This window comes from Gavialis gangeticus, unplaced genomic scaffold, assembly GCF_001723915.1.
Source record: "Gavialis gangeticus isolate Ggan-Ray unplaced genomic scaffold, GavGan_comp1, whole genome shotgun sequence".
Lineage (NCBI taxonomy): Eukaryota > Metazoa > Chordata > Crocodylia > Gavialidae > Gavialis > Gavialis gangeticus.
This window is the reverse complement of record NW_017729019.1, coordinates 11,526,684-11,549,921: the sequence shown is the minus strand read 5'-3', so window position 1 is coordinate 11,549,921 and position 23,238 is coordinate 11,526,684. Positions and strand designations below refer to the sequence as shown.

Here is a 23,238-nt window from a genome sequence, read left to right as displayed (position 1 = left end):
GTGGTTTGTTTCCTTTTTCCCCCCATCCTTTCCGGTTCTGACAGGGAATGGCTAGATTGGTATCTCAGGTCTCCGTGAGCGTGCGTATCTGTGCCTAGGGGTATATGCTGGGGCTCTTCTTTTCACCGTTCCTTGCTCCTTCCAACAAGAGGGTCTAAAGTTTTCTGCTGAGCTTTGCATTCTTAGGTTGCCCTCTGTCATCATTTGCCTCCCCACTGTCCTTCCCCTGTGGCAGCTTCGACCTTAACACACTTACCGTGGCCCGTACGACTTGGTCGCAGTCGACACTGCCGAGCTTTGCACTACAAAACCCTGCTGGCAAAACTCTCAGCACGTCCAAACCCCAAGCTTTTTGGCAGGTTCCCCCCACCCCTGCCCACCTTTCTGCCCTCAGAGCTACTCCACATCTACTGAGTGGAGTCCGGCTCCTGCTACACCTGGTGCCTAGCAGGAGGCCCATGTAGACACTCCTGCACCTGCTGCTGGCTCCCACGGTCCCTTCAGCAGCTGGTGCTATCCCATGGCACGCTCTGCTCCTGCAGCTGGGTACGTATGCGCTCCGGCAGCTGGGTGGTGACACTTGATGGCTGGGGGCCAGAAGACCCAGTGCTGGGGTGGGCTCATACGGACAAGGCCCAGCTTCCATCCCAGTGACGGCTGGAACCGTAGGTACGTGCTGCACTGGATTGGTTTCGCCCGCACGTCATCACTGCAAACAGAGGGGTGACTGGCCCTCCGGGCAGCCTCACCGACAGCAGCACCAACCCCAAACTAGGGAAGCAAAGATCCCGATTCCCAGCTCCTCCCATGTTTTGATCAGGTGGCATCAGAGCCTGCCCTGAAGCCACAACAGCTGAGCAAAAGGACAGTCAGGGTCAACAGACATCCCATCACGGGATGTATAGCTATCGTGCCCACATCATCACCCCAGCTCCTCTTCTAGCTATGCAGTAGTGGTGCAGCAAGCACTGGGGAGGGGGAGTCATCTCCTTGCCCACCGCTGTTTGCACTTGTCAACCTGGAGACGCCTGGCACGGACCTTTTGAGGCAGAGAGCTCTGTGCGCATGCAAGGGGCTGCCTCGTCGCACCACAGTAGCGAAGGGCACGCTTGCAAGCCAGTGGCCTTTGCTGTAGCGGCTGCTGAGTGACACCGCTGTCCTTTTCCCTGCCAGAACCACGAGTTCATAGACGAGCAGCTGTTTGAGCAGAACTGCATGGACAGCTCCATGCAGAACTACCCGTCCACCCGCAGCCCCTCCTTGTCGAGTCAGCAGGGTCTGACCACGTCCTGCTGCTCGCGCCGCAACAAGAAGACCACGCACCTCCCCAACTCCAGCGTGCCGGCCACTCGCTTACGGAGCATGCAAGAGCTCAGCACCATCCACATCCAGTGCAGCGAACAGCCATCGCTTACAACCAGGTACAGTAAGTAGGCTCTTGCTGCTAACTATTGCATGCCCATGCACTGAAGAGAGAGTCCTACCAGCCCAGCCAGGGCTCAAGGAGGTGACTCCTACCTGGTCTGTAACTCTTGGCCTGGAGACAGCTGGCTCCGTGCTGGGAAGGAGGTGACTCCCAGTAGAGACCCACTGGCTCAGTCTGAAGTTGGTGATGCCCAGATGTGACCACACTCACGCAGGACCATTCCTGCAGCCTGAAGGGCACGTAGCCCAGCTGGGCACAGCTTTTTATTTGGTTATCCAGAGGGAGGCAGCTCTCAGCTGAGACTGGCTTAGCCCAGCTCCTATTAGCTAGGACACAGCTGTCGTCTCAGGCATGAGCCAAGCAAGACGGCATCGGTCCCAGGCAATCTGTGTGTGTTGTGTAACATGCAGCCCCTTATTCACATCTCACCTCCATACCGACTATGCCTGCCAGAGACCGGATTGCATCCGTTTCCATTGCCAGGAGCCAACCAACTTATAAAAGAGAAAAAAAGAGCCACAAGTAGAGCGGATTTTCAAACTGTTCTTGTTGGGCTCATCCCAAGCGCTGCTGGTTGCATAGGCAAAGCAGCACCCATCCTCCAAGAGATGGTTTCAAATTGACTCTCTTTCAGCCTAATTTAGTCGCGAGGCAGCTCATCACCCCTGTTTCCTTGGCAACATTCAATGAACTTCTGAACTCCCCTCTCTACGCCTAGGAAAACTTCCTGCATATCGGGCAGCTCTGGGAAAGGGTATGGGGAGAAAGAGTTGGGTTTAAAGCATTAAAAGTGCCCTTCCCACCCACACCAAAAGCATCTGGGAACTATTTGCCTATGGCTGAAATGCAGCTCCTCTGTGGCAGAGAGGATGCAGCATACGGTGCCAGTGACACTAGCTAGCAGAGCATCCAAGGGAAGAACAGGGTCTCATGCTGGAATGAGAAAGCCAAGATAATCAGTCTCCAGCAGACGAGGCTGCCCTTCTTGCAGGAAAGGCTGGAGCTGGGGGCCTGGGCAACCTCCCCGCTGCTGCTGAAACCTAGAATTGAAATGTGTCGTGAATACGGTCGCCTCCACGCTGGCTGGAGAGCCCAAGGAGCGTGCCCCACTCTGCCCATTTCAGTGGGTGCTAAATTAGATGCCAGCGATGATCTTCTAAATGGCAGCACCAGTAGCGAATTCCCTGCTTGCCCCAGCGTGTCAGGGAGGGAAGGGAAGCAGAGCAGGAAGATCTGCGCCATCGCTGCTGCGTGGCCCCTCCTTTGGGGCTGGCCTGTCACAATGCGTGGCCAACTTGCAGGGAGGCAGGAGCATGGGCTTGGATCCCCTGAAGTAGGATTTGGCTGTAAGTGTTGGAAGCCAGCCTTACACTCTCCAGCCAAGGCTGCTGATTCTGCTTTGTGCAGCTGTCCAGTGGGAGCCAGAGGGCCACCAAGCTGCTGCCACGGGGCAAGACCGTCCGTCACGCTCCATGGACTGCAGTTACAACAGCAACCGAGTCCTGTGGCCAGCGCACAGCATCTGAGCAGCCTCTGGGAATGCTGCTTCCCGGACTCCCCGATGCAGAGGATGTCTTGTGACATTGCTAGGAGGCTGCAGAGGTCCGGACAGCTCCTCCTGGTGATAACGACAGCGGTGCCTGTCCAACAGGGAGCCTTTTATCTTTTAAAAGCACAAGCTTGTCTTTGAAGCAGGCAGGCTAGGCTGGTAATAGCGGACTCAGGCAGCTATAGAGATGCATGGAAAGCAGACCTATCGCTTTCCCTTGGTAATTAATTATGGGACATAACGGAGACATCTCTGCTCAGAATGCTCCTCGCTGCCAGATCTCCACCACTGCTGCAGGGCGACAAAATAGAAGAGCTAAAAGAAAGGCAGGTTTGAGATGAGAAACCGAAGTGCCATGAAGCCTGGATCTGCTCTCAGTGAGACCCAGCTGCACCACAGAGACGGAGCCCTCGCCTGGGGGCCTGGCCCCCCTCTCACGCACATCAGGCTCCCACAAGTTGACCCTAATGCATCCAGCACCGCTGCAGCAGTGAATCCAGCCTAGGAGCAGAGCCAGGTGCAAAGGCTGCTAGGGGGACAAGCCAGGAAGTACCCGTGCAGCCAGAAACATTGGGCAGGGCATAAACAGGCTTTGCTTCACTATGGCCGATGGGCTTGCATTGCTTTTCCTCAGCCCTGGACGTTTTCTGCACTGGGATCTGCAGAGGCAAAAGGTCCCTTGTTGCTGCAGAGAGAATCCCAGCCCTCTCCTCTCTCCCTGCTGAGTTTCTGCCTGATTGTTAATCATTGCAGCGGCTGCAGAGGGGACCATCCTCAGCTGCCAGGCTCAGGGGGTTTTCACTTAAGAAGCTGCAGGGAACATCTCTCCCTGAAGTTCACAGCCTCCTACCAGCAGCATCCTTGACGTGGCGCTGTCCCTCGGCTCTGCTGCAGAAGCCACTCAGTTGTCCATGGTCACAAACCACTGCAGGCAAGCATCAGTCCCTGTTGTCAGAGGCCCACAGGGACCTGCACTGAGATGGGGTGTCAGACCAACCCTGCAAGGCATACAGCACCCAGTGCATTAACAACAGGGGGTAGGACACATGCACACACACAGCCAAGGCAGTGCCTGCTCGCCACAGCCTGAAACAACCACCTGAAGGTAACAGAAGGCCACAGTGCAGGACAACCCCACCCTGTCCTCCTCCTAGCACCAAGCCCCTCCTTGAGCAGGGCTCTGGGACCATCCCCAGGCCTCAGAGCCACTGCAGTGCACCATGGTACCTTGCACAGAAACAAACCAGAAGGATTTCAGTAAGTGGGGTGGGAAGGGATGACTGCATAGGTGCCATGTGGATAGGGACGCAGGCACAGACCTGTGGCAGGAATCACTGCCAGCGTCAGTGGTGCAGAGGGGCAGCCCCAGCCTGGCCAGGGAGAGTTAAGAGGCTGTGGTGTTAATCAGAGTTAAGCGCCCTTAGCTCAGAGCTCTCATGCCCACCAGGGGTGCAGCTGCTGTTCCTGCCCTCCTCCAGTCTCTTTAAAAACATCCGCTTTGTCTTCTAGTCGTTCCAGTCTCAATATGAAATCAGACGACGGGCTGAGACCGAACTGCAAAGCCTCCCAGATCACGACAGCCATCATCAGTATCCCCACCCCGCCAGCGCTGACGCCCGAAGGGGAGAGCAGGCCTCCGCCTGGCAGCCCCAGCCATGCCACGAACATTTCCACCGCAAGCAGCAACATAGTCAAGGTCTCTGCCTTGTAAGACGGCGTCGCGCGAAGAAACTGGCTGGACCCCCGGCGTCCCTCCCCCTCCACAACTCCACGCTCCTTCCTTGCTGCAATTTGTGCCTGGATGGACCAACCTGACATTTCGTCATAGAATTAGCAACGGAGACCTAACAAGGCAGCTTTCTTCAAACTCGCATTCATGCCATGGACTGACGAGGAGAGGGAGGAAGAGGCAGGTGGGAGGAAGGGGCTGTGTGCGCGCGTGCGGGTCGAGAGCCTTGTTCCAGGATACGGAGCAGAAAATTGTTTCTGGGGGCTGGAGAAGGAGAACAGTCATGGCAACAAGAAAGTCAATAAAAGAAACAGAAATATAACACTGTGGATCTCAGCACCTTTTTAAAGGTTTTTAATGGATAATATTTATTCATGAGGAAATGACTGAAAAGGTGAAAAAAACAAAACAATGGATTTTGTGATTTTTTTTTCTTCATGGAGCAGAACCTTTAATCAACCAAAATTACACATTTTTTTTTCTTTTATAGGGAAAGATTTAGACAAAGAAGCCACCTGTCACAGAAATCAATCTCCATACTGTGTGCGTGTATAAGTGTGTGTGTGTGTGTGTGCGCGTGCTCACGCATGTGCGTGCACAGGTGTGAGCCCCCAGCAGAACGATTCAGCTACAGCGATCTGAGCGTGTTTTCATGACTCAGTGCACAATAGGAAGCCAGTAGCACAAATGTGTCGGCACACACGTGCATGCACACAGGCGCGCACACACACAGATCAGTCTTTCACCCTGGATGGCATTCTTTACCTAGATGATTTTGTAACCGCCTTTTAAGTCAATACAGTGCAATTGCAAACAGTGTGTTTGTCTGCTAATTATTGTCTGTGAAAACATATTTGTGAAGAAAAAAGAAAAAAAAAAAAGACAGGCTTCAGTAGAGTTTTAGTCCCACCCGGATTTCTGCTTTCTATTTTTGTTATCACTTACTTGTAATAAGTGTGACTAGATGACTAGTGCTGTATTTTTCAAAAGGAAAAATAAAGTAGGAATCTTTTTTTTCTTTTCTTTTTTTTTTTTTTTAATCCTGTGCACACAAATAGCAAAGAAGGCGAAAGCACTAAACTCAACTGCACTGGGTGTCCATGAGTCCGACAGAACGTACTCTGTAATCTATACCCATGCTTTTCCATTTCTTTTATTTATATATAAATATATATATGCAGCCCATTGTAAATAGTAGCCACTGAGTGTCTGGATCGATGCTTGATAAAATTAACCCTGGAGCCGACCATCTTGCACGGACTGACAGGGTGTTTGGCTTTTTTTGCCCAGTCCCATGGCTCCAATCGGTTTAGCCAGTGGCTTCTGGGTTGCATTGGCTTAGGAGGCAAACTAGGTTAGCAATTTTAGTTCTTTCATCCCAGCACAGGAGCTACCACATGTGACCATGCAAGGAGGAGTGGTATGGAGGGTTGGAATACATTTGAGATGGGGTGGTACAGACAGAGCTTTCCTTTGCAGCTCTACTCAAGAGTCTGGGTAAAGTCACATGCTTTTTAATCAGTCAAAAACCATATCTCTGCGTGGTACTGCCACGAACAGCAAATACATCTAACTCGTCCTGTGGCGAACACTGACTGTTCTCTCTGAGATCTTTCTTGGGCTCGTTTTCAACTTAATGTTATCCTCTAGGGAAAACGAAGAGAAAATCATTTCTTACTTTGCCCTCCTTAGATCCCCCACAAGCGCAGTTCAGTAACCTCACTTAACAATGAGGTAGGTCACCTTCGTGTGATTACTGCGTTGCCCTCAGATACAGCGTGAAGTCTTCTCGAGCGTCATACATGTGCCCAACAGATCCAAGGATGATTGTGGCCTTGTTGTGGTAGGGGCTGTACAAACACACGGTCAGACACAAATCCTGCCCCATGGAGCTGACAGGCTGCGGACAGTTAGGAGGCATTTTGAGTTTTCCTTTCGCCAAAGAGTAAATAGCAATTTTACTGACACACTACCCTTTGTAGCACTGTGAGGGATTCTGGAAGGCAAAGGGTAATTCTTCTTCCCTTACTTTTCATGCCATTACTCCCAATTATATCCCCTTGCATCATTCTATATAATTTATACCTCGTGCCTCTTTATATATCTCCCAAAATATATACCACTGTCACACAGCTAGCTAGAGACATACCAATTTCAAAATACAAACTATCAACCTTACCTGGCCGGCATCCTTGGCCAATTCCTCTGTGTAATGTGGATGCTGAAAGCTGATGGGCTAGCGCAGTAACCTCCTTAGAAACTTACACCATTCTAGGAATGATAAGGCTACAGCCAAGTTTGTGGTAATGGCACCAGCTGACGGTCATTTGTCTCAGGGCTGCAGAGCTCCCCTTGGTACCTTCTCTCCAAGACTGTTCCAAACAACTTGGGCACTGGGCTTTCTTGATGCTTCTGTTTCTTCTGCAGCAGGGTTTCTTTAGGCTACATCCAACCTGTGCTTTCTTGGCTGAATTTCACTGCCCCTCATTACACCTCATTGTCCGCTCCTGGCCATTGTTAGCTCTGTGGAGCAGGGGGCCAAATCTCCAGCAACTTGCTGCCGTTTGCACCTAGTCAAAGCATGAGTGAAATGTTCCCCTGATATGCACCTATAGGAGAATGATAATGACTGTCCCTACCTCAAGTCCTGTCAGGGCACTTAATTGCTTTTCTGGAAATTCACCGTTCTTGTTGCCAGTGGCTTCATCAAGAAGAGCAGGACACAGTGGCTGCAGCCCCTCTTTGCCTGGTCAGATTGGGCTGTCCTGCCTTTGCTGCAATCTGAACAGGAGAGATCCTTCTTAATGAGAAACATGCAATTAACTGTTCTGCCCTTGCATTGGCAGGTGCCACCACACTCAGTCTCTGGTTCAGCAGGAAGCCTTGTGAAGAACAAGGAGGGGAAAATCCATGAGACTCGATTCCAGCAGTGTAAGGCAAAGCCAGCTTTTAAAGGAGGCTGGGCCTCTGGTTAACACTTCACTGAGCAGGACCAAAGGATGTTTCCCCAAGGCAAATCTCTGCACTCGCAGGCACCAGAGGCCAGGTTTGTTCTCCCTCAGTGAAATAGTAGTATGGATCAGGGGTTGGTGTGCTACCTATAACGCAGCTTCCCAGAGTGCTACGCAGAGAAAGGAGAGCTGCTTCACCAAGGAGTAGGAGAGGTACAAGCTCTGCAGTTGCAGGAGAAAAAGCGTTTGCACAGATAGGCTCAGGAAATGCACTGCAGGCATTTACCCCCGAAGAGAGGACACAGAACTGGCTCCTTCTGCTTCTGTCACTCTTCTTGCAGCAGGAAGTCCAGAATCCCAGAGGATGTATTCCTGGGGGGAGGAGGCGAAACAGCAGGAATGGACCCACTGGAGAAGCACGGCTGCTATAGAAAAGGCCAAGTCTCAGGATGAGAACTTTTTCTAATTATCTTGCCCCCACCACACATTTTTGGGGGCCTTCCCACGGAAAGCCCAAATCAGAATTGATCATTTGTACAGAAAAATCTGGGTGGGGCATCCTCCAAACATCTCAAAAGAAACAACAGTTTTCCTGGAAAGTTTTGACCAAGATTTCAGTGAGCAAGATGAGGAGTTTGTTCTCGTCTCTCCTGGCACTGGGCTGGTACTTACAGCAGGGTTGTGTATACCCTGAAACCAGCATTCATCACAAATAACTGGTGCATTTCTCTGTCTCGAGCTTCGACTTTAAACTACCATCTTGGAAACCCTTATCTTCCTTTCCCTAAGAATCCAGTCACTTGTAAAGGAGTTGCCACCAACCCCAAACTGTGGTAGAGATAAATTGAAGGCAGCAAGACCCTTTAATACACCCCCTACTAGCATCGTATTCCTCCCTACAACAGATTTCCCCAGTGCTTTCTCTAGACTAGATTTAAATCTCTCCTTAGACAGGACTCCCACTGCTTCTCTTGAGGGACTGTTCCAGCCTTAATAGATTGCAATGTCAGGGAGTTTTCCCCTGATACTCAGCCATAATTCTTCTTCCCTTATTTTTCTTTCCATTACTCCCAATTATATTCCCCTGCATCATTCTATATAATTTCCCTCCTGCCTCGAATGTCAGCCATGAACAAACAGGAGATGCACACCACATCCCATCTCTACACAGCAAATTCTTATTGCAGGAGCTTGCTTTGGGGTACCAAAGAATTAGGGTTTTAAATGTGAACTTCAAAAATACTGGCATAATAAAGGACAATTTTCTTAACAGAGACAGCTTAACTATTGGGAAAAAAACGTTTGCTTCTAACCGATATGTGGGAAGAATCATTGTCTTGTTACTGGTGCTCAAAGCCACCAATACCTGATTCCAAAGGTTGCACTTTCTGCCCCCAAATAGCTGATAATCCCCTAGTGCTCTGAACCAGCTCCCACTGCTTTCTGCTTCAGGTAACTGAGATACAGGGACAGTGCTGCATTAATAAGTCAGACACTGTCAGCTAGGGAAGGCGGGGGTGCTTCCTCAGAGCTTACTTGCAAAAGTAGACACAGGGCAAATGCGCTGTCCATTGCACTTGTTCTAAAGCTGGCTGAGGACCTTAAAAAAAAAAAAAAATCACATTTAGCCAATAGTTTGCAGTGCCCCCTTGAACAAGGCAATATGCTACAATCTATATTAGACTGAGGTGAAGCTGCAAATAGGCATCCAGTAGCACCCAAGCAGCAAAGCTTCTGAACAGAGGGCCTTAATTCCAAGTTTAAAGCTAGTTTAAAAATATTGACACTTTTTCACATACTAAATTTTCCCTTGTGGTTGTGAATTATCAAAAATCATTCCCCACTTCTCTAGCCAGCCCTGTTGCTAGTTAAATGCTCTAATTGACAAGCAAATAATGTTTTGTTCTTTAAAGTTTTAATCAACTGCACTGGATTTGTGATTTTGTAACTCAGGTGCTAGGCTTTACAGTTAACCATGCCATAAAACAATAGTCAAACTTCCTTCCAAATGATGATTTCCTTTTAGGGTCTCGGGAAGAATAATGAGCAGCAGTGTTGTTTCCTGATGAGATCTGGGGAAGGGTTAGAAGCAAAATACCTAGGTCCTGTCCTTGGCTTTTTTGCAGATGGGTAAGTGATCTGGAAAAGGTCACACATCCCCATTTTAACCCTGTTTACCCAGGGGTAAGTGTGGATGAAAATGCTTCCCTGATTCTCAGGAATACAGAGAAGCTCAATTCAGCAGCCTGTTCTTTAGCAACCCTCACCTGAAAGGCGCTAGAGAAGGGAGAAGTATTATTACACACATTCGAGGTAACAACACTGTGCCAGAAAGATTTCAGGTTGATCAGTCAACAAGACCAAATGATAACTAATTTGTGAAAAATTCCTGCCAAGTCTCGTCTTCAGTCAATAGTTTGTTATTTTTGTATGTATATGCGTGTGCGTGCGTGCACGCTTCCTCTCATTTTCAACTAGTGCTAGTCAAAGCAGGCTACATATCTGCGTGGGTGAGAGGTTAATAACCATACTGAGCGCTCCTCTCAGTTCTGTTGCAACTATGACCGGAGTTCCAGCTGGCTCCTCGGACCAATGAAATATTTTACAAAGCGCGTGTGATGGTATATTTTTGATAATAAGCGAGACATTCCAATGCAATGGTGTTTTCTTTAGAGGTTTTATGTTGTTACGAGAAATTCTCTCGACCTTATTATTTTCTATTTTGGTACTATAAATGGGCTTTGCTTACCAACATCACAAAATGACCGATACAAAAATGTACTGTACAAAATTGCAGGTAGATTCATTTGAGAACAACTTTCTGAAGAACTCTGAGTTTCTTGTCGTCTTCTTTTTGAATTGTAGTGCATATGTTGCAACTTGTATATCATTTACAGTATTGAGTCTTGTGCCACTGCTGTACCTGATGTATCCAATCTGGATTAAACGGAGTATGTGCCACAAATGCTAAGATCACGTTGTAGGTGTCTTTTTGAACAAGTTGGTTTGGAGAAGCTGTGGAGATCCTCCTGGGAGATCTGCCTACTGCAGAATCTCTCTGATCTGGTGAAAAGAAATCTAACCCTTCTTTCTAGAATCAGCAAGGGAAATGATATTTGCAAAAGCACCATCAGCACATAGTGGGCATGTCTACACGAAACGTGACTATGCAATTGTCACTGGGCAGTCATTTAGTACTTGCATAACCAAGTCCTAAATGACTGTGCAGCAACTGGTGTAACTGCACAGTAGCATCCACGCACAGCTACTGCACAGTAGCATCATGTCACGACACTACCGCACAGTAGCACCAAGCTACGGCACAGTAAGCATCTCATGTAGACACACCCACTATGTCCAACTTTACAGACAAGCGCTTCCCCTTAAGGAACAGAGAATTGATTTGTTTTCAGTCAGTGAAAGATGTTTCCTCTCAACCCAACATTTTTTTATTTGTCCCTATGATTTATACCATATTAAATCACCACAGTATCTAGCAGCCTCTTTAGTAACTACATTTGCATTGCTATGTGGTTCTTAGTGTGCTCCCTTTACCAGAAGGCCATGACTCCCCAGTCACCTTCATTGTTCATACCAACTCTGCTATCTACAGCATTTTGTTTCCCCTGATTATGGGGCTACTAGGACAGATATTGATAAGAAGCTACTGTGAATTTCCTCACTTCTTCTGCAGATATCAAGGAATGACCACCTCTCACCAACCCAACCTTCACGGGAGCAATATTCACATTTCATTTCATCCTGTCACAGCCCCACATACCAGTACAACTGCTACAGTCCACATAGCTCCCAAAGGCAGTAGGGCCCATACAAGCTCCCTTCTCTCATGCTAGGAAACGTCTCAACTGCACAGCTCCCGGAGAAAGGCCATTTCATTAAGTCAAGCCCCTCAGCAAGGTCAGAGTCTGCTCAACTGGAGTGAATGTTATATTGGGCTCTTTTTTTTTTTACAAAAATCAAAAGGGAGAAGTTGCTTACATTCCTTCAACCTTTCTGCTCTGAGCTTCATCTCAAGAAAATCCACCTGGATAGCACATTACATTCCCTTGCTCTTCCCTCCCTGGCCTGAATTTGCTTAATGGAGAATTAAAAAAAAAAAAAAAAAAAAAAAAAAAAAAAAAAAAAAAAAAAAAAAAAAAAAAAAAAAAAAAAAAAAAAAAAAAAAAAAAAAAAAAAGCTCTTTCATGTTTGGGGATGGGGAAACTTGCTTTTAGCATCAATGAGAAGTCTCTTCATATGGTGAAACATAGCAAATTCATTCAAATGAACAATATAAATGGTCCTGGTAAAGGCTGGGTGCAGAGAATCGCCCTCCCCCTCCACACACACTTCTTCTAAAGACATATGTGCTAAAGATACTCATTCACACACAGCTTGGATGCATGACACTGATTTCATGGATAGATAATTAAAAAAACAACCCAAAACCCAGAAACAAACAACGCTGCTTAGCAACAGCAGTACCAGAGATGAAAAGCACATGGAAGGATACAGGATGTACAGACAACTTAATTCAGTGCTCAGCTAACATACAGTGTCAGCTGTAAAGCAGCCAGGAGCACAATACAGAATTTAAAAAAAAGACACAACAACAAAGACACAAGTTAGAAGTTTTCCACTGAAGAAAGACGTGACTAACTGTCACTTCTAAATAGATACTGATACCACAGTGTTATGGTATCCCACACTAACCTTTGTGGCCAACCTAGAACCAAGATTACAAGGCAAAGAAGTTTGCCCATCAGCCTCTGCTGCTGATTCCACAGTGAAGAGTAAAATTCAGGTTATATAACTTGATGGGTCTGCCAGTATCATCTGTAGCAAAAATTCTGTTTCTGGGAGTTGACCAACACTTTTATTGATTATTAGAAAGCAAAATACAAGCCAGTTAGCCTTGCATAGCAGAGAAAGCTAAGAGGTAAGGGGAAAAATTAGCTGAAAAGCCAATAAATAAGGACTGAAAGCCCAAGGGAGTAACTATATTACATATATACTTTTTCAAATGACTCGTAATTATTATTATTTTTTTTAAATGTTCAATATTGACCAGCTGGTAACTGAAGAATGCATTGAGAGACTTCGGAAAGGAGCAATAATGCAGCCCAGCTCAACATCCTCCTTTGCAGCTTATTACAGCAGGAACACAAAGTACTGATGTTAGAAACTAAAGCAAGTCACGACCTTTTCAGCTGATAGAAAAAGCACTGGGAACTGCATACTTCTTATGGTGGTTATTTGTTCTAATGCCATATAGAATAGGGGAAGGAGACAGGGAGAGAATACAACTGTTCCTCAACTCCTGCCCTAAACGTTAACAGCGGCTAGGGGGGCAGAGTGTATTTCCTTAACAATTACAGGCCTGATTCTTCAAGTGCTTCCTCCTTGTGACGCTGGGGCTCTGTACTCAGGACTGAGATCATTGAGATCAAGCAGCAAAACAAGTACAACCAATTCTACATGATATATGTCACTTCAAAGGCTTTGATGAGTTAATAGCAATTACTCTTCACACTGGTTTTTACTAAGCAGATGACCCCACTGCACCAACCAGGCCGTGGGGCTAAACTTTTTGTTTTCTACCCTGCTATAAGCACTGGCCCCACTAGGTGCCACTGTTTTCCCACCTGACAACAGCATATGTGAAAGCAGCTGTGGAGTGGAAAGTGGCCTGGGATCCTTTCAGGATTTGTGCAATGAGCTTGGGAATTTAGCATCTGTGATTAGCAAAATGCTACTGGCATCCAGCTACCCCAGTCAACCTAGTCTCTTGGAGTAGCAAGTAGTCCAAACGGAGATGCAAGCACTTCCCTTCCTGAGTTCTGGCAGACTCACTAGTACCAGGGTAGGTTTGCAAAGGGCTTTGAAGATGCAAAGGGCTATATATAAACTACTTGGCAGCTGACAGGAGAGTTGTCTTACACAGTCTGCCCAGGCTTGAATTTAAGGCATGCCACTGCATGCAGACAGATGTCTTTGAGCCTTTTACGGATTTTCGGATCGTTTAAAAAAGCTAAGAGCCAGAGTTCTGTTAGGCAGCGAGGCCTTGCCTGCTAGCCTTTCAATGGATATTTGTCCAGCTGTTCACATACAGCAGGCAGTTACTTGAGAGAATGACTGCCAATGCATTTTTCAGCATGATTATTGTATCAGAAGGTCTGAAATGTGCAGCCACAGACAGGAGGCTGCAGGCAGGAACTGGTGGGTCTTAAAATCTCTATGTTTAGTCTTTGCAACATTTTGTTTCGTTTATTAACATTGGATGAGAACACATTGATATTCTCCAAGTGAATTAAAAATGGTGCCTGGTGTGAGACTGAATATCTTGGACTCCCTCTATCCTCAGGAACAAACTGCCCTCAGAGAAGTAGTTGGTTGAGGTAGGGAAACAGAGAGATCAGGCTGTGGCCTGCCTTTCTCTGTGAAGAATGCAACCAACCGGATCAACTCTGGGCAATTTGGGGCACTAAAGGTTAGTTCACAGCCAGAGTCCCAAGGTGAAAATCTTTTCACCTAGGGCCCCAGGCAAGCTTCACATGGTAATTTTGAATTTAAAACTTGCTGCAGTGGGCTAATTAGTGGAGAAAGACTAAGCATTACCAATGCCTTAAGCCAGACAGTCCCCTCCTTCCCAGGTTCAAGACAGTTAAATACAAAACAGTAAGGCCTGAACAAAGACAGCAAGATACAAAACAGTAGGGCCTTGTTCACAAAGAATGCCAATTAGTTTCAGGGCTAATAGGTAATTTCCTTTCTAATTAAAGTTTTCCCTTAAGCATGGCAAGTCTGACATTGCTGCACCCAAGGGGACAGACCAATTACGATAGCTGAACTTTTTCTGTATATAATTAAAAGCTCCTCTATCGTGCAGCCTACCCTACCTCGCCGCGCAAATGTTATTTATACAGTTTTAATTAATTCAATTTGAATTGGAAATAAAATGCATTAATTGAGATATGCAGGTTTCAATCTGCCAATATTAAGCAGTACACTCATTTTTTTTCTTATCTGTTAAGAAAACACCATGTAAACCATGATGATCACTGACCAGAAATGACAACTTGTGTAGTATTTTCATGGCAAATGCACCCCCTAAAAGGAACAACACAAGAAAACTGATAACAATAGCCAGTTTGGATGGTTTATAGAACTCAGCTTCTTTAATCACATGATCTCTTACACAAACTGTTCTCCTTAACTTGCATCAACTGTGTGCATTTCTCCTTAAACCAACAATACTTTAAAGACAGAAACTGCAGATCTACACACACAAGACACGTTTCTATTTATTAACATAAAAGGTTATCGCAGCCACAGCTCCAACTCTCTAGAATGCTTATAAAACAGATTTACCCAGAAAAAAAGGTTACTTACAAAAAGCTGCATTTACTTTTGTCTGACAGACAATATCTGCTAATTTTGCTAAGTTCATTTCGAGCTTAGAAGATTGCTGTTCCCTGGAATGAATGGACTCTCCACATAAATCAGTCCCTTCCCTGTTTGGTATGTTATGCTGTCACCCATCATTCTTCAGCAGTTCTTGGAGATAGACTGAGTTAGTGTGATAAGCACTCATCCAGGTGAAGTGTCTGTAACATTTCCTATAGTATGAATGTGGAGCTGCAGCATAATAGTTCTGCCATGCTTGGTAATAAGACTTCCAGTATTCCTCATAACTCTGAGACTCATATTGAGAGCCATGCATTCTCCCATCCCAAGGGCCATCTGAACAGTCAGCATAAGCTTCTCCCTGTGAAAGATCAGGGACTTGATTATGAGGGCTTTTCTTTTTGGGGTGTTGTTTCTTCACTTTCCTTCTCGCTGGATTTTGCTTTGGGGCTTGTGGTATTTGTTTGAGCTCTTCTGGTCTTGATGGGTGGGCGAGGTGTAGAGAGGTGCTCGGAAGAACCTGATCACTGGCAATGACATTTTCTTTCTCCTGTGCATCTGAGGAAGCTTCGAAACATGACTTGTTTTCCACACTACAGGAGGAAGCCCTGGAAGCGTAGGAGCTGCTGTCACTGTCCGACTCCTGAAACCGGGCACTGTCTACTACTACACGGCTAGTTTCTTCCATCTCTCTGCATTCTAAGGCCCCATTTTCAGGGTGCTGGCAAGGCTCTCCTGGGCCAGTGTAGGTTGTTACAATTTCAACCTCCTTCTCCAGCCCCTCCTTAATGAAGTACTCATAGTCCTCAAGAAATTCAGCAAAGCTCCAGGGACTGCCAGGCTGCTGACGCTTAAAAGATGACAGGCAAGGAATCTTAGGCAACATGTTTTTTAAGGTTTCCTTGTCCACGGGCTGATCAGTATTTTGTCTTGTCATTTTGGGAGCAGTTTTCTTTTGACCGCTCTGCTCTACACTGCATTTCAAAGTCTTTGGACTCTTGCTACTTTTTTCTGAGTTGGCACCATCTGAGCAGCCTTTTTGTAGTTTCTGTTTAGGAGCCTTTTTTGGCTTGGCCATGGAAGAACTTTCACTTGAAACAGCAGGAGAATGTGGAGGTGTCTCCACACAACTACCTGTGGGCGGCTGTTGCACTGCTTCCTCTGGCCTTTCATGGGGCAAGGTCCCAGGATTCAAAGCTTCTATATGAGCCATAGCTGTGACTTCTACATCCCAATCTGCAAACTGGTCCATCAATCCAGGGGGGATAGGTTCTGCACAAGAGAAAGAGAGCAGTCAAGAACCACACCAACTTCTTTCCAGATTGCAAGGCAACAAACATGATTTATAGGGTAAATTATTATTGTGTGCTACACAAAAAGCCCAAGTTATAACAGACTCAACAAATCCTAACTGTTGAGTATTCCCAATATTACTGATAGACGGTGCTTTTTTGTTTCTTTACAACAGATGCATTACTATTCAGAGCAGGCAATGGTTACTAGTATAGAAACAACCCGAGAGAAGAGAAACAGCTCTTCACAAGGAGCTGCCCTTCAAAGAAATGACCCCCACGTCTGAGTCCCAGAACCAGAGTAAAATCAGGAAAGCCACCATGGGAACAATACTACAAACATGTTTAGAAAAAAAGGACCCTACCTGGCAAAGGATGGAGCTGCAGATTACATTTCTGTGCAATCTTCATCATCAAATTCTCTTCCTCCCCACGGCAACAGTATGTCACAGATAAGCCTAAGGTGCCTACAATATTAAAAAGGAAACAATTACCTAGACTGATCCAAAGATGGACCACTTAAAGCTGCACAAAAACACAAAGAAGTTTTACCAAAGCGCCCAGCTCTGCCGATCCGATGCATGTACGTCTCCCAGTCCAAAGGCACATCCAGGTTAATGACCAGATTCACCTTCTCAGCATCAATTCCACGAGAGGTCTTGGTGAGGAAAAGAAAACCCACAAGCAATGGTGAGTAGGAATATTTACTTAAGTAGTACACTTCATTGGGATGTGCCACCTAAACATCTTTTGTATCACTGTGCCAGCGCTCAATAAGCAGACGTCCAAGTATGAAGAGAGCACATAAGCTCTCCAATGTACGAGCATCACAGATGATAAAATAATGCTCATGGTGGTATAACTTCAGTCACAGATCTGAAGACAGCAAAGGAGGAATGAAAACAATTAAGAGGTGGGGAAAAAGTAAAAATGAATATTATGTCATGTCCAATGCTCTTGTACCTTGAGCAAAGATATGGTTACTGCTCTCCCAAAAAAGATGCAGGGGAACTGCTTTGACACAGAGGTATCGCAGGAAGGAAAAAGTAAGCTCTGCCCATTTCTCCCTCCAAAAAGATTGCACCTTTTAATTCATGCAGCTTCCCACAAACTGGCCACAAAAACACAGATTAAAAAGGAGCAAATTAAAACCATATTTAAATAGAGGATTTTGAAAATCTACTCTTTGTTCAGAGCACATTTCTATGTTCCCCTGTGGCAGAAGTTTGCTATATCTTCAGTCAGATGCTCATTAGATAACGTCCAAGTCATATTTAACTCCAAGCAGCAATATAGTACGCTAATTCTGAAGTTACATATGCTTAATAGGGAAAAACTCACTAAATCTGTGGAAATCAGGACTCTGCAATGGAACTGCTTCAGTTTAGCCATGGCATCAAGTCGCTGGTTCTGGTTCATACTGCCTGGAGAGACAAAAGTGAACCTTCATAAACTCAAATCAAAACATACTGAAAGAGCCCTGGGTTATTTAGTGTAATACTAAATATGCTAAGCAAATTTTATGTCAGATGAGAGTGAAACCTACAGAAGTTATGTCCATCCTTCATAGCAGGCTGCACCAAATAATACCATGGAGGAAGTCAAATGCAAGAGGAAAGACCCGGAAAAAAAACAAAGGCAGTACACAAAAGCAGCTTGTCTTTAAAAAAGAAAAAAGTTCTTCTGTATAAATGCTTTAGTAAGTTGGATAAAATGGGATGCAAGTAAGTTTTACTTAAGAACTGGAAGAACAGCAAATATTCTTACAGAGACAGTGGAATACTGGAAAGTGAATTAGTGTTTATTACCTTATAAACACATGGGACAGTTTTATTGTACATGTACCAACTTCTGGTCTACTGGTTCCTAACTTTTTAGGAATGGTCAAAATGCACCCAGTTATTTCCAGACAGATTCCCCTTGCCCCTTCAAAAACAAACTACTCCAACACATAAAATAGGATCCCTTAATCCTGGAGGGAGGGGAAGGGGATAAATTGACCAAGACCATCTAACCAACATAAAAAAAAAAAAAATGAACAAGAACACAGAACTACTTCCCACACTTGTATCGTAAATACTCCTGAATTAGGTTAGTATTGCACAGAAACAGTAAGTTCCAAATGCGCTTGCCTGAAATGCACTCAGCAGGAAACCCTTTGGATGTCAGTACTTCAGCCAGGTGTTGAGCCCTAGCAAAACATAAAAAAAGAGATAAATAAAACATCATAATGTTTCTTCTAGATGCTACACTGAAGCGGAACAGTTAGCAGCCTAAATATGTAACTTGGAGTTCCTACAACCCCTTTAAAAGCAGAGTGGAGCTCCAGTAGGACTCCTGCAGGCACTTCTCTTGTTTAGTTAGAGACCTTGCCGTTTTACAAGTCCGTTGCCCTTTTAGGAGAGACTGCAACACCCAGAAAGACATCAACGCTGGATCCCACTGTGCTCTAGTAAGCATAGGAAGTGCCTTAATGTCAAAATGCTCCCTCTTCTCCAGTGCTGCATCCCACACCTCCCAATGGATACAGGCTTCCTCCCCAAGAATATCTGCATTTCAAAGTTGAGGCGTGCCTATAGTTTGTGTTGTTTTGGGTCCTTTGTACTGTATAAGTGGAAAACATTACTCGCACCATGCACAGGGATGCATAAGGGTCTTGCTGTTGAGTATCAATATGTCATTACCTACTATGCAAGTTTGAGAAGACCAAAGCCTGATTAAATGGCACCTTGCTGAAGAGCTCCTGTAGATGCTGAGCCTTCTCTTCAAAAGTCTTGTGAGGAAGTGAATGAAAATTCACAACTTTGTAATACTGCTTCAACCCTATGCAAGGAAGCAAAGAATTAGGTAAACAGCACACAACACAGGGAAAATGCTAGCTCAGATAAGCAACATCAGCTAGAAAACAACATTTTAAGAACTGGGGAACATTAAGGAAACTGGCACATAGCTCAATCATAATCTGAAAGTCTGCAACTTCTTTTGAAGTTATGGAAATAGAGATATCCCCCAAGAGGGAGAATAATCTGGTCTCTCCATCACTGGTACTTGGGGTAGGCATATCTTGGGCATATGCACTTTTGTGAACCAAACTATAAAAAAAGAAGGAAATATACCAGTGCTAATTCATGAAAATTAGAGAACAATTTTATGGTCATAACTGAATGTTACATTTAGATTTTATTTGCCTGAAATATCAAAAGGTATAAATATATTTCTTATACATACCAATGAGACTTGGATCAGTGGGGTTCAGCCTCACAAAGGTAGGATCTCTCATGTACCTGGTCAAAGCATTGGCCAGTGACTCTGGGTAGGTAGCTGAAACAGCGAGCATCTGTTTGTTGGCTGGCAAAGAAGAATAAATCCAGCTAAGAGAGAAAGACATTGAAAGGGAATGCTTCAGATAAAGTGTTTTAGAGCGGAAAGATTTTTTAGGTATGAGAGAAACTCAGTTTATTACTTGACTTGCTCCTGGAAACTGCCTTCTTCCAAAAGTTTGTCTGCTTCGTCAAGAATAAAAAGGCGGATGCTAGCAGTGTTCAGATAGTCCAGCTCTATAAGTTGCTTTATTCGACCTACATACAAGAAGAGAGTCACTTGAGTTTCACAAATATTTATGGAAAAAAAAAATCTAATGATGAGACAAGAAATTATACCAATTGCAAATCTAAAATTTGCTATCTAACCCACTTCCTTAACAAACCTTTCTTTGAAAAAGCATATTTAGAATAATCTATAAACTAAAAATACTTCTCTGGTCTAATTTTCTTTAGCACTGAGCTCTGAAACTGTCCCCTATGACTATGGGACAAGAATCAAGACTTCGAGTGTGCCAATTACTGTACTACAGAAAGTCTCTCATTAGTTTTTACCTGAAGTATGCTGAAGTGGGTTCTTACCTGGGGACCCAACAGCTATGTGGCACTTTTTTAGTCTGATTTTATCTTGGTTTAAAGGGGTGCCTCCAATGAAGACGTGACATTCCAGGGCCTCCATTTTTATTCCAATAGTTGAAATAACAGCATGAATCTGCACAGCAATCTCTCTTGTGGGTGCTAAGATGAGTATCTGAAATAATGAAGAATTTGACTTTAAGACGAAACCAATGGCTTAGAGGGTTAAAACAGTCTTTCATCTCAAGACTACTGATTTAGTGACTGAAAGTTGTCTTATAGCCAGCGTAAAGCCTTTGGAAGTGTAAGTCTAGATAGCACTTGTTCAGTAAAAAGGAGACTGAATTTGCTTTACCTCTCCCCTACCCCCTCGGGGATCTCTCTCATAGAGCAGACTGGCATCATATGGGCAGGATGCAACATCACAGCCCACAGTATGTTTACGTGAGAAACAAGATGAAGTTTCCCGAACTAAAGGCATCAACCCGGCATGGTACTTTTTACTGTAATTCATAACATTGGATTTGTAAACTTCAAAAATCCCCAAAAGCATGACATCTTCTTGATACTGTCCTCTTCCACCCCAACTTGTTTCATTTTAGTTCATCAAGCAGCCCGTTACTAGTGCAGACAACAAATTAAACTAACAGCTCCAGAGCAGTACTCACAGGAAGCGTCTGAGACTCAAGGACTGAGGCTCAAGCACGATACACAACACATGAGCTTTATTCATGGTTTCTGTCACTTGCAAGGCTTCTAGCAGCCCTTAGACAGCTGCTTTCCCTTCGCCCTCTTTTACGCACAATTATTCAATTAAACACAACAAAGTGCACCGAGCGGATGATCATGGACTCAATACAGACCATGGATTTATAACATTACAACCTGCCTGACATCCAGTTCACCAGGTACCTGCCAGAGCTGACCTTTTACATTGCTCTTCTCCCCACCCCCCATCACTTTTCTGCCCTTCGTCTTTCTAATTTCCAGCTATTTCCTTTTCCACAGGCACCCTCTTTTCCACCTTGAATTACTACCTATGTAGAGTCTCCCTTACTCACCATTGGCTTTCTTTCACCCTGCTTTTCTCACCCTTCCCTTCCCTGTTTTGCCTTTTGTTATCCTAATTTCTACCTATTTACATTGTCACTTGCATCGTACCACACTTTCAGCTTCTCTCATTTCTTGGAGTCTCAGAACAGCAGAGACTCCTGTTGCCTGATGAAGGTCGAGTGCACCCAAAAGCTTGCTAAAAACTTTTTTTTCAACTTCTCAATTGGTCTAATAAATGATAATACGTCAACTCAAATAACCTTGCCTGCCAGATGAAGGATGTTAGGCACTACTGCAGCCCTCACGCGACTAAGGTGACAACAATATGTTTGTTACGGTACAAGATAAGAAACCTTTTTTTCGGTAGGAATGTCACAAATAAGCCCCTCGTCCTCCCCCCAAGTGGTACTCTGATCCCCTACCTGATCTGCTGCCTGCTCCCTGACCTGGCAGGTGCCATGTGCAGAGGCTGCCCGTGCCACTTGGGGCACCCATGTCACAGACCGGCCACCCCTGGTGCAAAGCACAGGGAAAGCACTCATCCTGGGACCCGCGCAGTACGACACAACCAGGCCACTGCCATGTAGGCCCACTGGGCAGATGTGCAGGGTGCCCCAACCCCGCGCCGGGCTCACCTGGGTGGCTGGGTTCTCCAGCATGAGGGAGTCGAGGGCAACTGCTGAGAACACGCAGGTTTTGCCCGTGCCAGATTTCGCCTGGACGATGAGATCTAGTGGGGGAGGGGAGCACAGATCAGGCATCTGCTTGACCCTCCAACTCCCCTGCCCTCTCTCTGCCCCCCTATTCCACCCACTGCCTCCCATCACTGACTCTCCCCTCCCCCCCGCTCTCACCCAGGCCGCAGCGGCCTAGCGGGATGGCCTTGAGCTGCACCGGCGAGGGCCTGCGGAAGCCGGCGGCCTCCAGCCCCGCCAGCACCGGGGCCGACAGCAGCAGGGAGCCGAAGTCGGCCGGACCGCCGGGCACCAACACGTCGCGGGTGCGAAAACGAGGCACCGCCACCGCGGGCGCCGCCATCTTGGAATACGCGTGGCTGCGTTCTCGCGAGAACTAGCAAAACCTCGCGAGACTTCTGAGAAAGAACTTTATTGGCGCGGGTACGGACAGTGGAAGGAACCATGTGGTGTCGGGGGGGCAGGGAGGAACCATTGCGGCCTCTGGAGACAGAGGCGGTTGGAAGAAACCATGACGGGGTTGGAGGGGGGATAGGGAAGAGACAGGACCGAACCACTACAGCCTTTTGTAGGGGGGGACGGATGAGGGAGGCCAGCAGGGACACTGAGGGAGGGTGCCTAGCCGTGACCTATATCACACACGTGCCCACTATCACACGCGGCCTCACTATCACATGCGTGCCCCAAGAGCTGCCAATGCTCTCAGGTGAAGCAAGTTCCCAGTGCCTGCAGTAATGCCCGCCCCCTTCAGATGTGCCACGTCAAACACACACTGGCAGTGCCAAGAGCCGCCGATACCGTCACGCTAAGCGTGTTGCCAATGCATGCCCGCTATCACACGCGTGTCCCGTGGCAGACACACCAGGGGTGCTAAGTGGGAGTCCGGGCGCAGACAGCGGGACCCCAGGCCCCAAGCCTGAGAGTTGCCGGGGCCCGTGGGCCTGCCCCACAGCCCAGGGGAAGGATGGCGGGAGGCCGCCTCGCCTGGCTGCACATCTCCCCGCAAGCCTCGGCCTGCCCCCGCACTGCCGTGAGGAGCGGAACAGGGCGCAGGGTGGCCGTGGGCTCTCCTTCCTCCGAGCCTGACGCTGACATTCATAACGGGCCCCTCATGCTTAACAACAGGCCTGGAGAGGGGTACTTTATATCCAGAAAAGTGCCTGTTTCCTTCCCCACAACAGACCCCCTACACAAGTCCACACAACACGCTATAACGCCATCCTCAGCACCAGCAGGTCCC

The 23,238-nt window shown here is 46.5% G+C and overlaps 2 protein-coding genes and 1 long non-coding RNA gene across 5 annotated transcripts in view; 1 reads left to right on the top strand and 2 right to left on the bottom strand.

Moving 5' to 3' along the window:
* KCND3 (potassium voltage-gated channel subfamily D member 3) overlaps positions 1–4,769 on the top strand; it is a 239,842-nt gene extending 235,073 nt beyond the window's left edge. For 2 of the 3 annotated variants that reach the window (XM_019514077.1, XM_019514076.1), the window contains 2 exons: positions 1,174–1,421; positions 4,485–4,769. In XM_019514077.1, the coding sequence (XP_019369622.1) occupies positions 1,174–1,421; positions 4,485–4,686 (450 nt within the window). In that variant the 3' untranslated portion in view covers positions 4,687–4,769. Of the gene's footprint in view, positions 1–1,173; positions 1,427–4,484 lie in introns of all 3 variants that reach the window. The other variant, XM_019514079.1, reaches the window with a different exon arrangement.
* Positions 4,770–5,727: 958 nt separating this feature from the next.
* Positions 5,728–10,790, bottom strand: LOC109295303. Its single transcript, XR_002096721.1, has 2 exons — positions 9,192–10,790; positions 5,728–8,080 (listed from the first exon to the last, which is right to left on the bottom strand). It is a non-coding gene; the product is annotated as an uncharacterized LOC109295303 (long non-coding RNA).
* A 4,018-nt stretch (positions 10,791–14,808) lies between these two features.
* Positions 14,809–22,362, bottom strand: DDX20 (DEAD-box helicase 20). The gene is made up of 11 exons (XM_019514075.1): positions 22,158–22,362; positions 21,939–22,033; positions 20,257–20,425; positions 19,818–19,932; positions 19,583–19,725; positions 19,039–19,177; positions 18,487–18,545; positions 17,696–17,778; positions 16,907–17,012; positions 16,720–16,821; positions 14,809–16,334 (listed from the first exon to the last, which is right to left on the bottom strand). Exons 1-11 carry the CDS (start codon positions 22,339–22,341, stop codon positions 15,190–15,192), a joined length of 2,340 nt encoding a protein of 779 aa, XP_019369620.1. The 5' UTR covers positions 22,342–22,362; the 3' UTR covers positions 14,809–15,189.
* Between the last annotated feature and the right edge of the window lie 876 nt (positions 22,363–23,238).

Coding starts and splice junctions, on each gene's coding strand:
- DDX20 (XM_019514075.1), bottom strand. CDS start 22,341: ATGGCGGCGCCCGCGGTGGCGGTGCCTCGTTTTCGCACCCGCGACGTG. Junction 20,426..21,938: donor TGGAGAACCCAGCCACCCAG/GTGAGCCCGGCG, acceptor TCATTATTTCAG/ATACTCATCTTAGCACCCAC. Junction 19,178..19,582: donor CACTGATCCAAGTCTCATTG/GTATGTATAAGA, acceptor TTCCTTGCATAG/GGTTGAAGCAGTATTACAAA.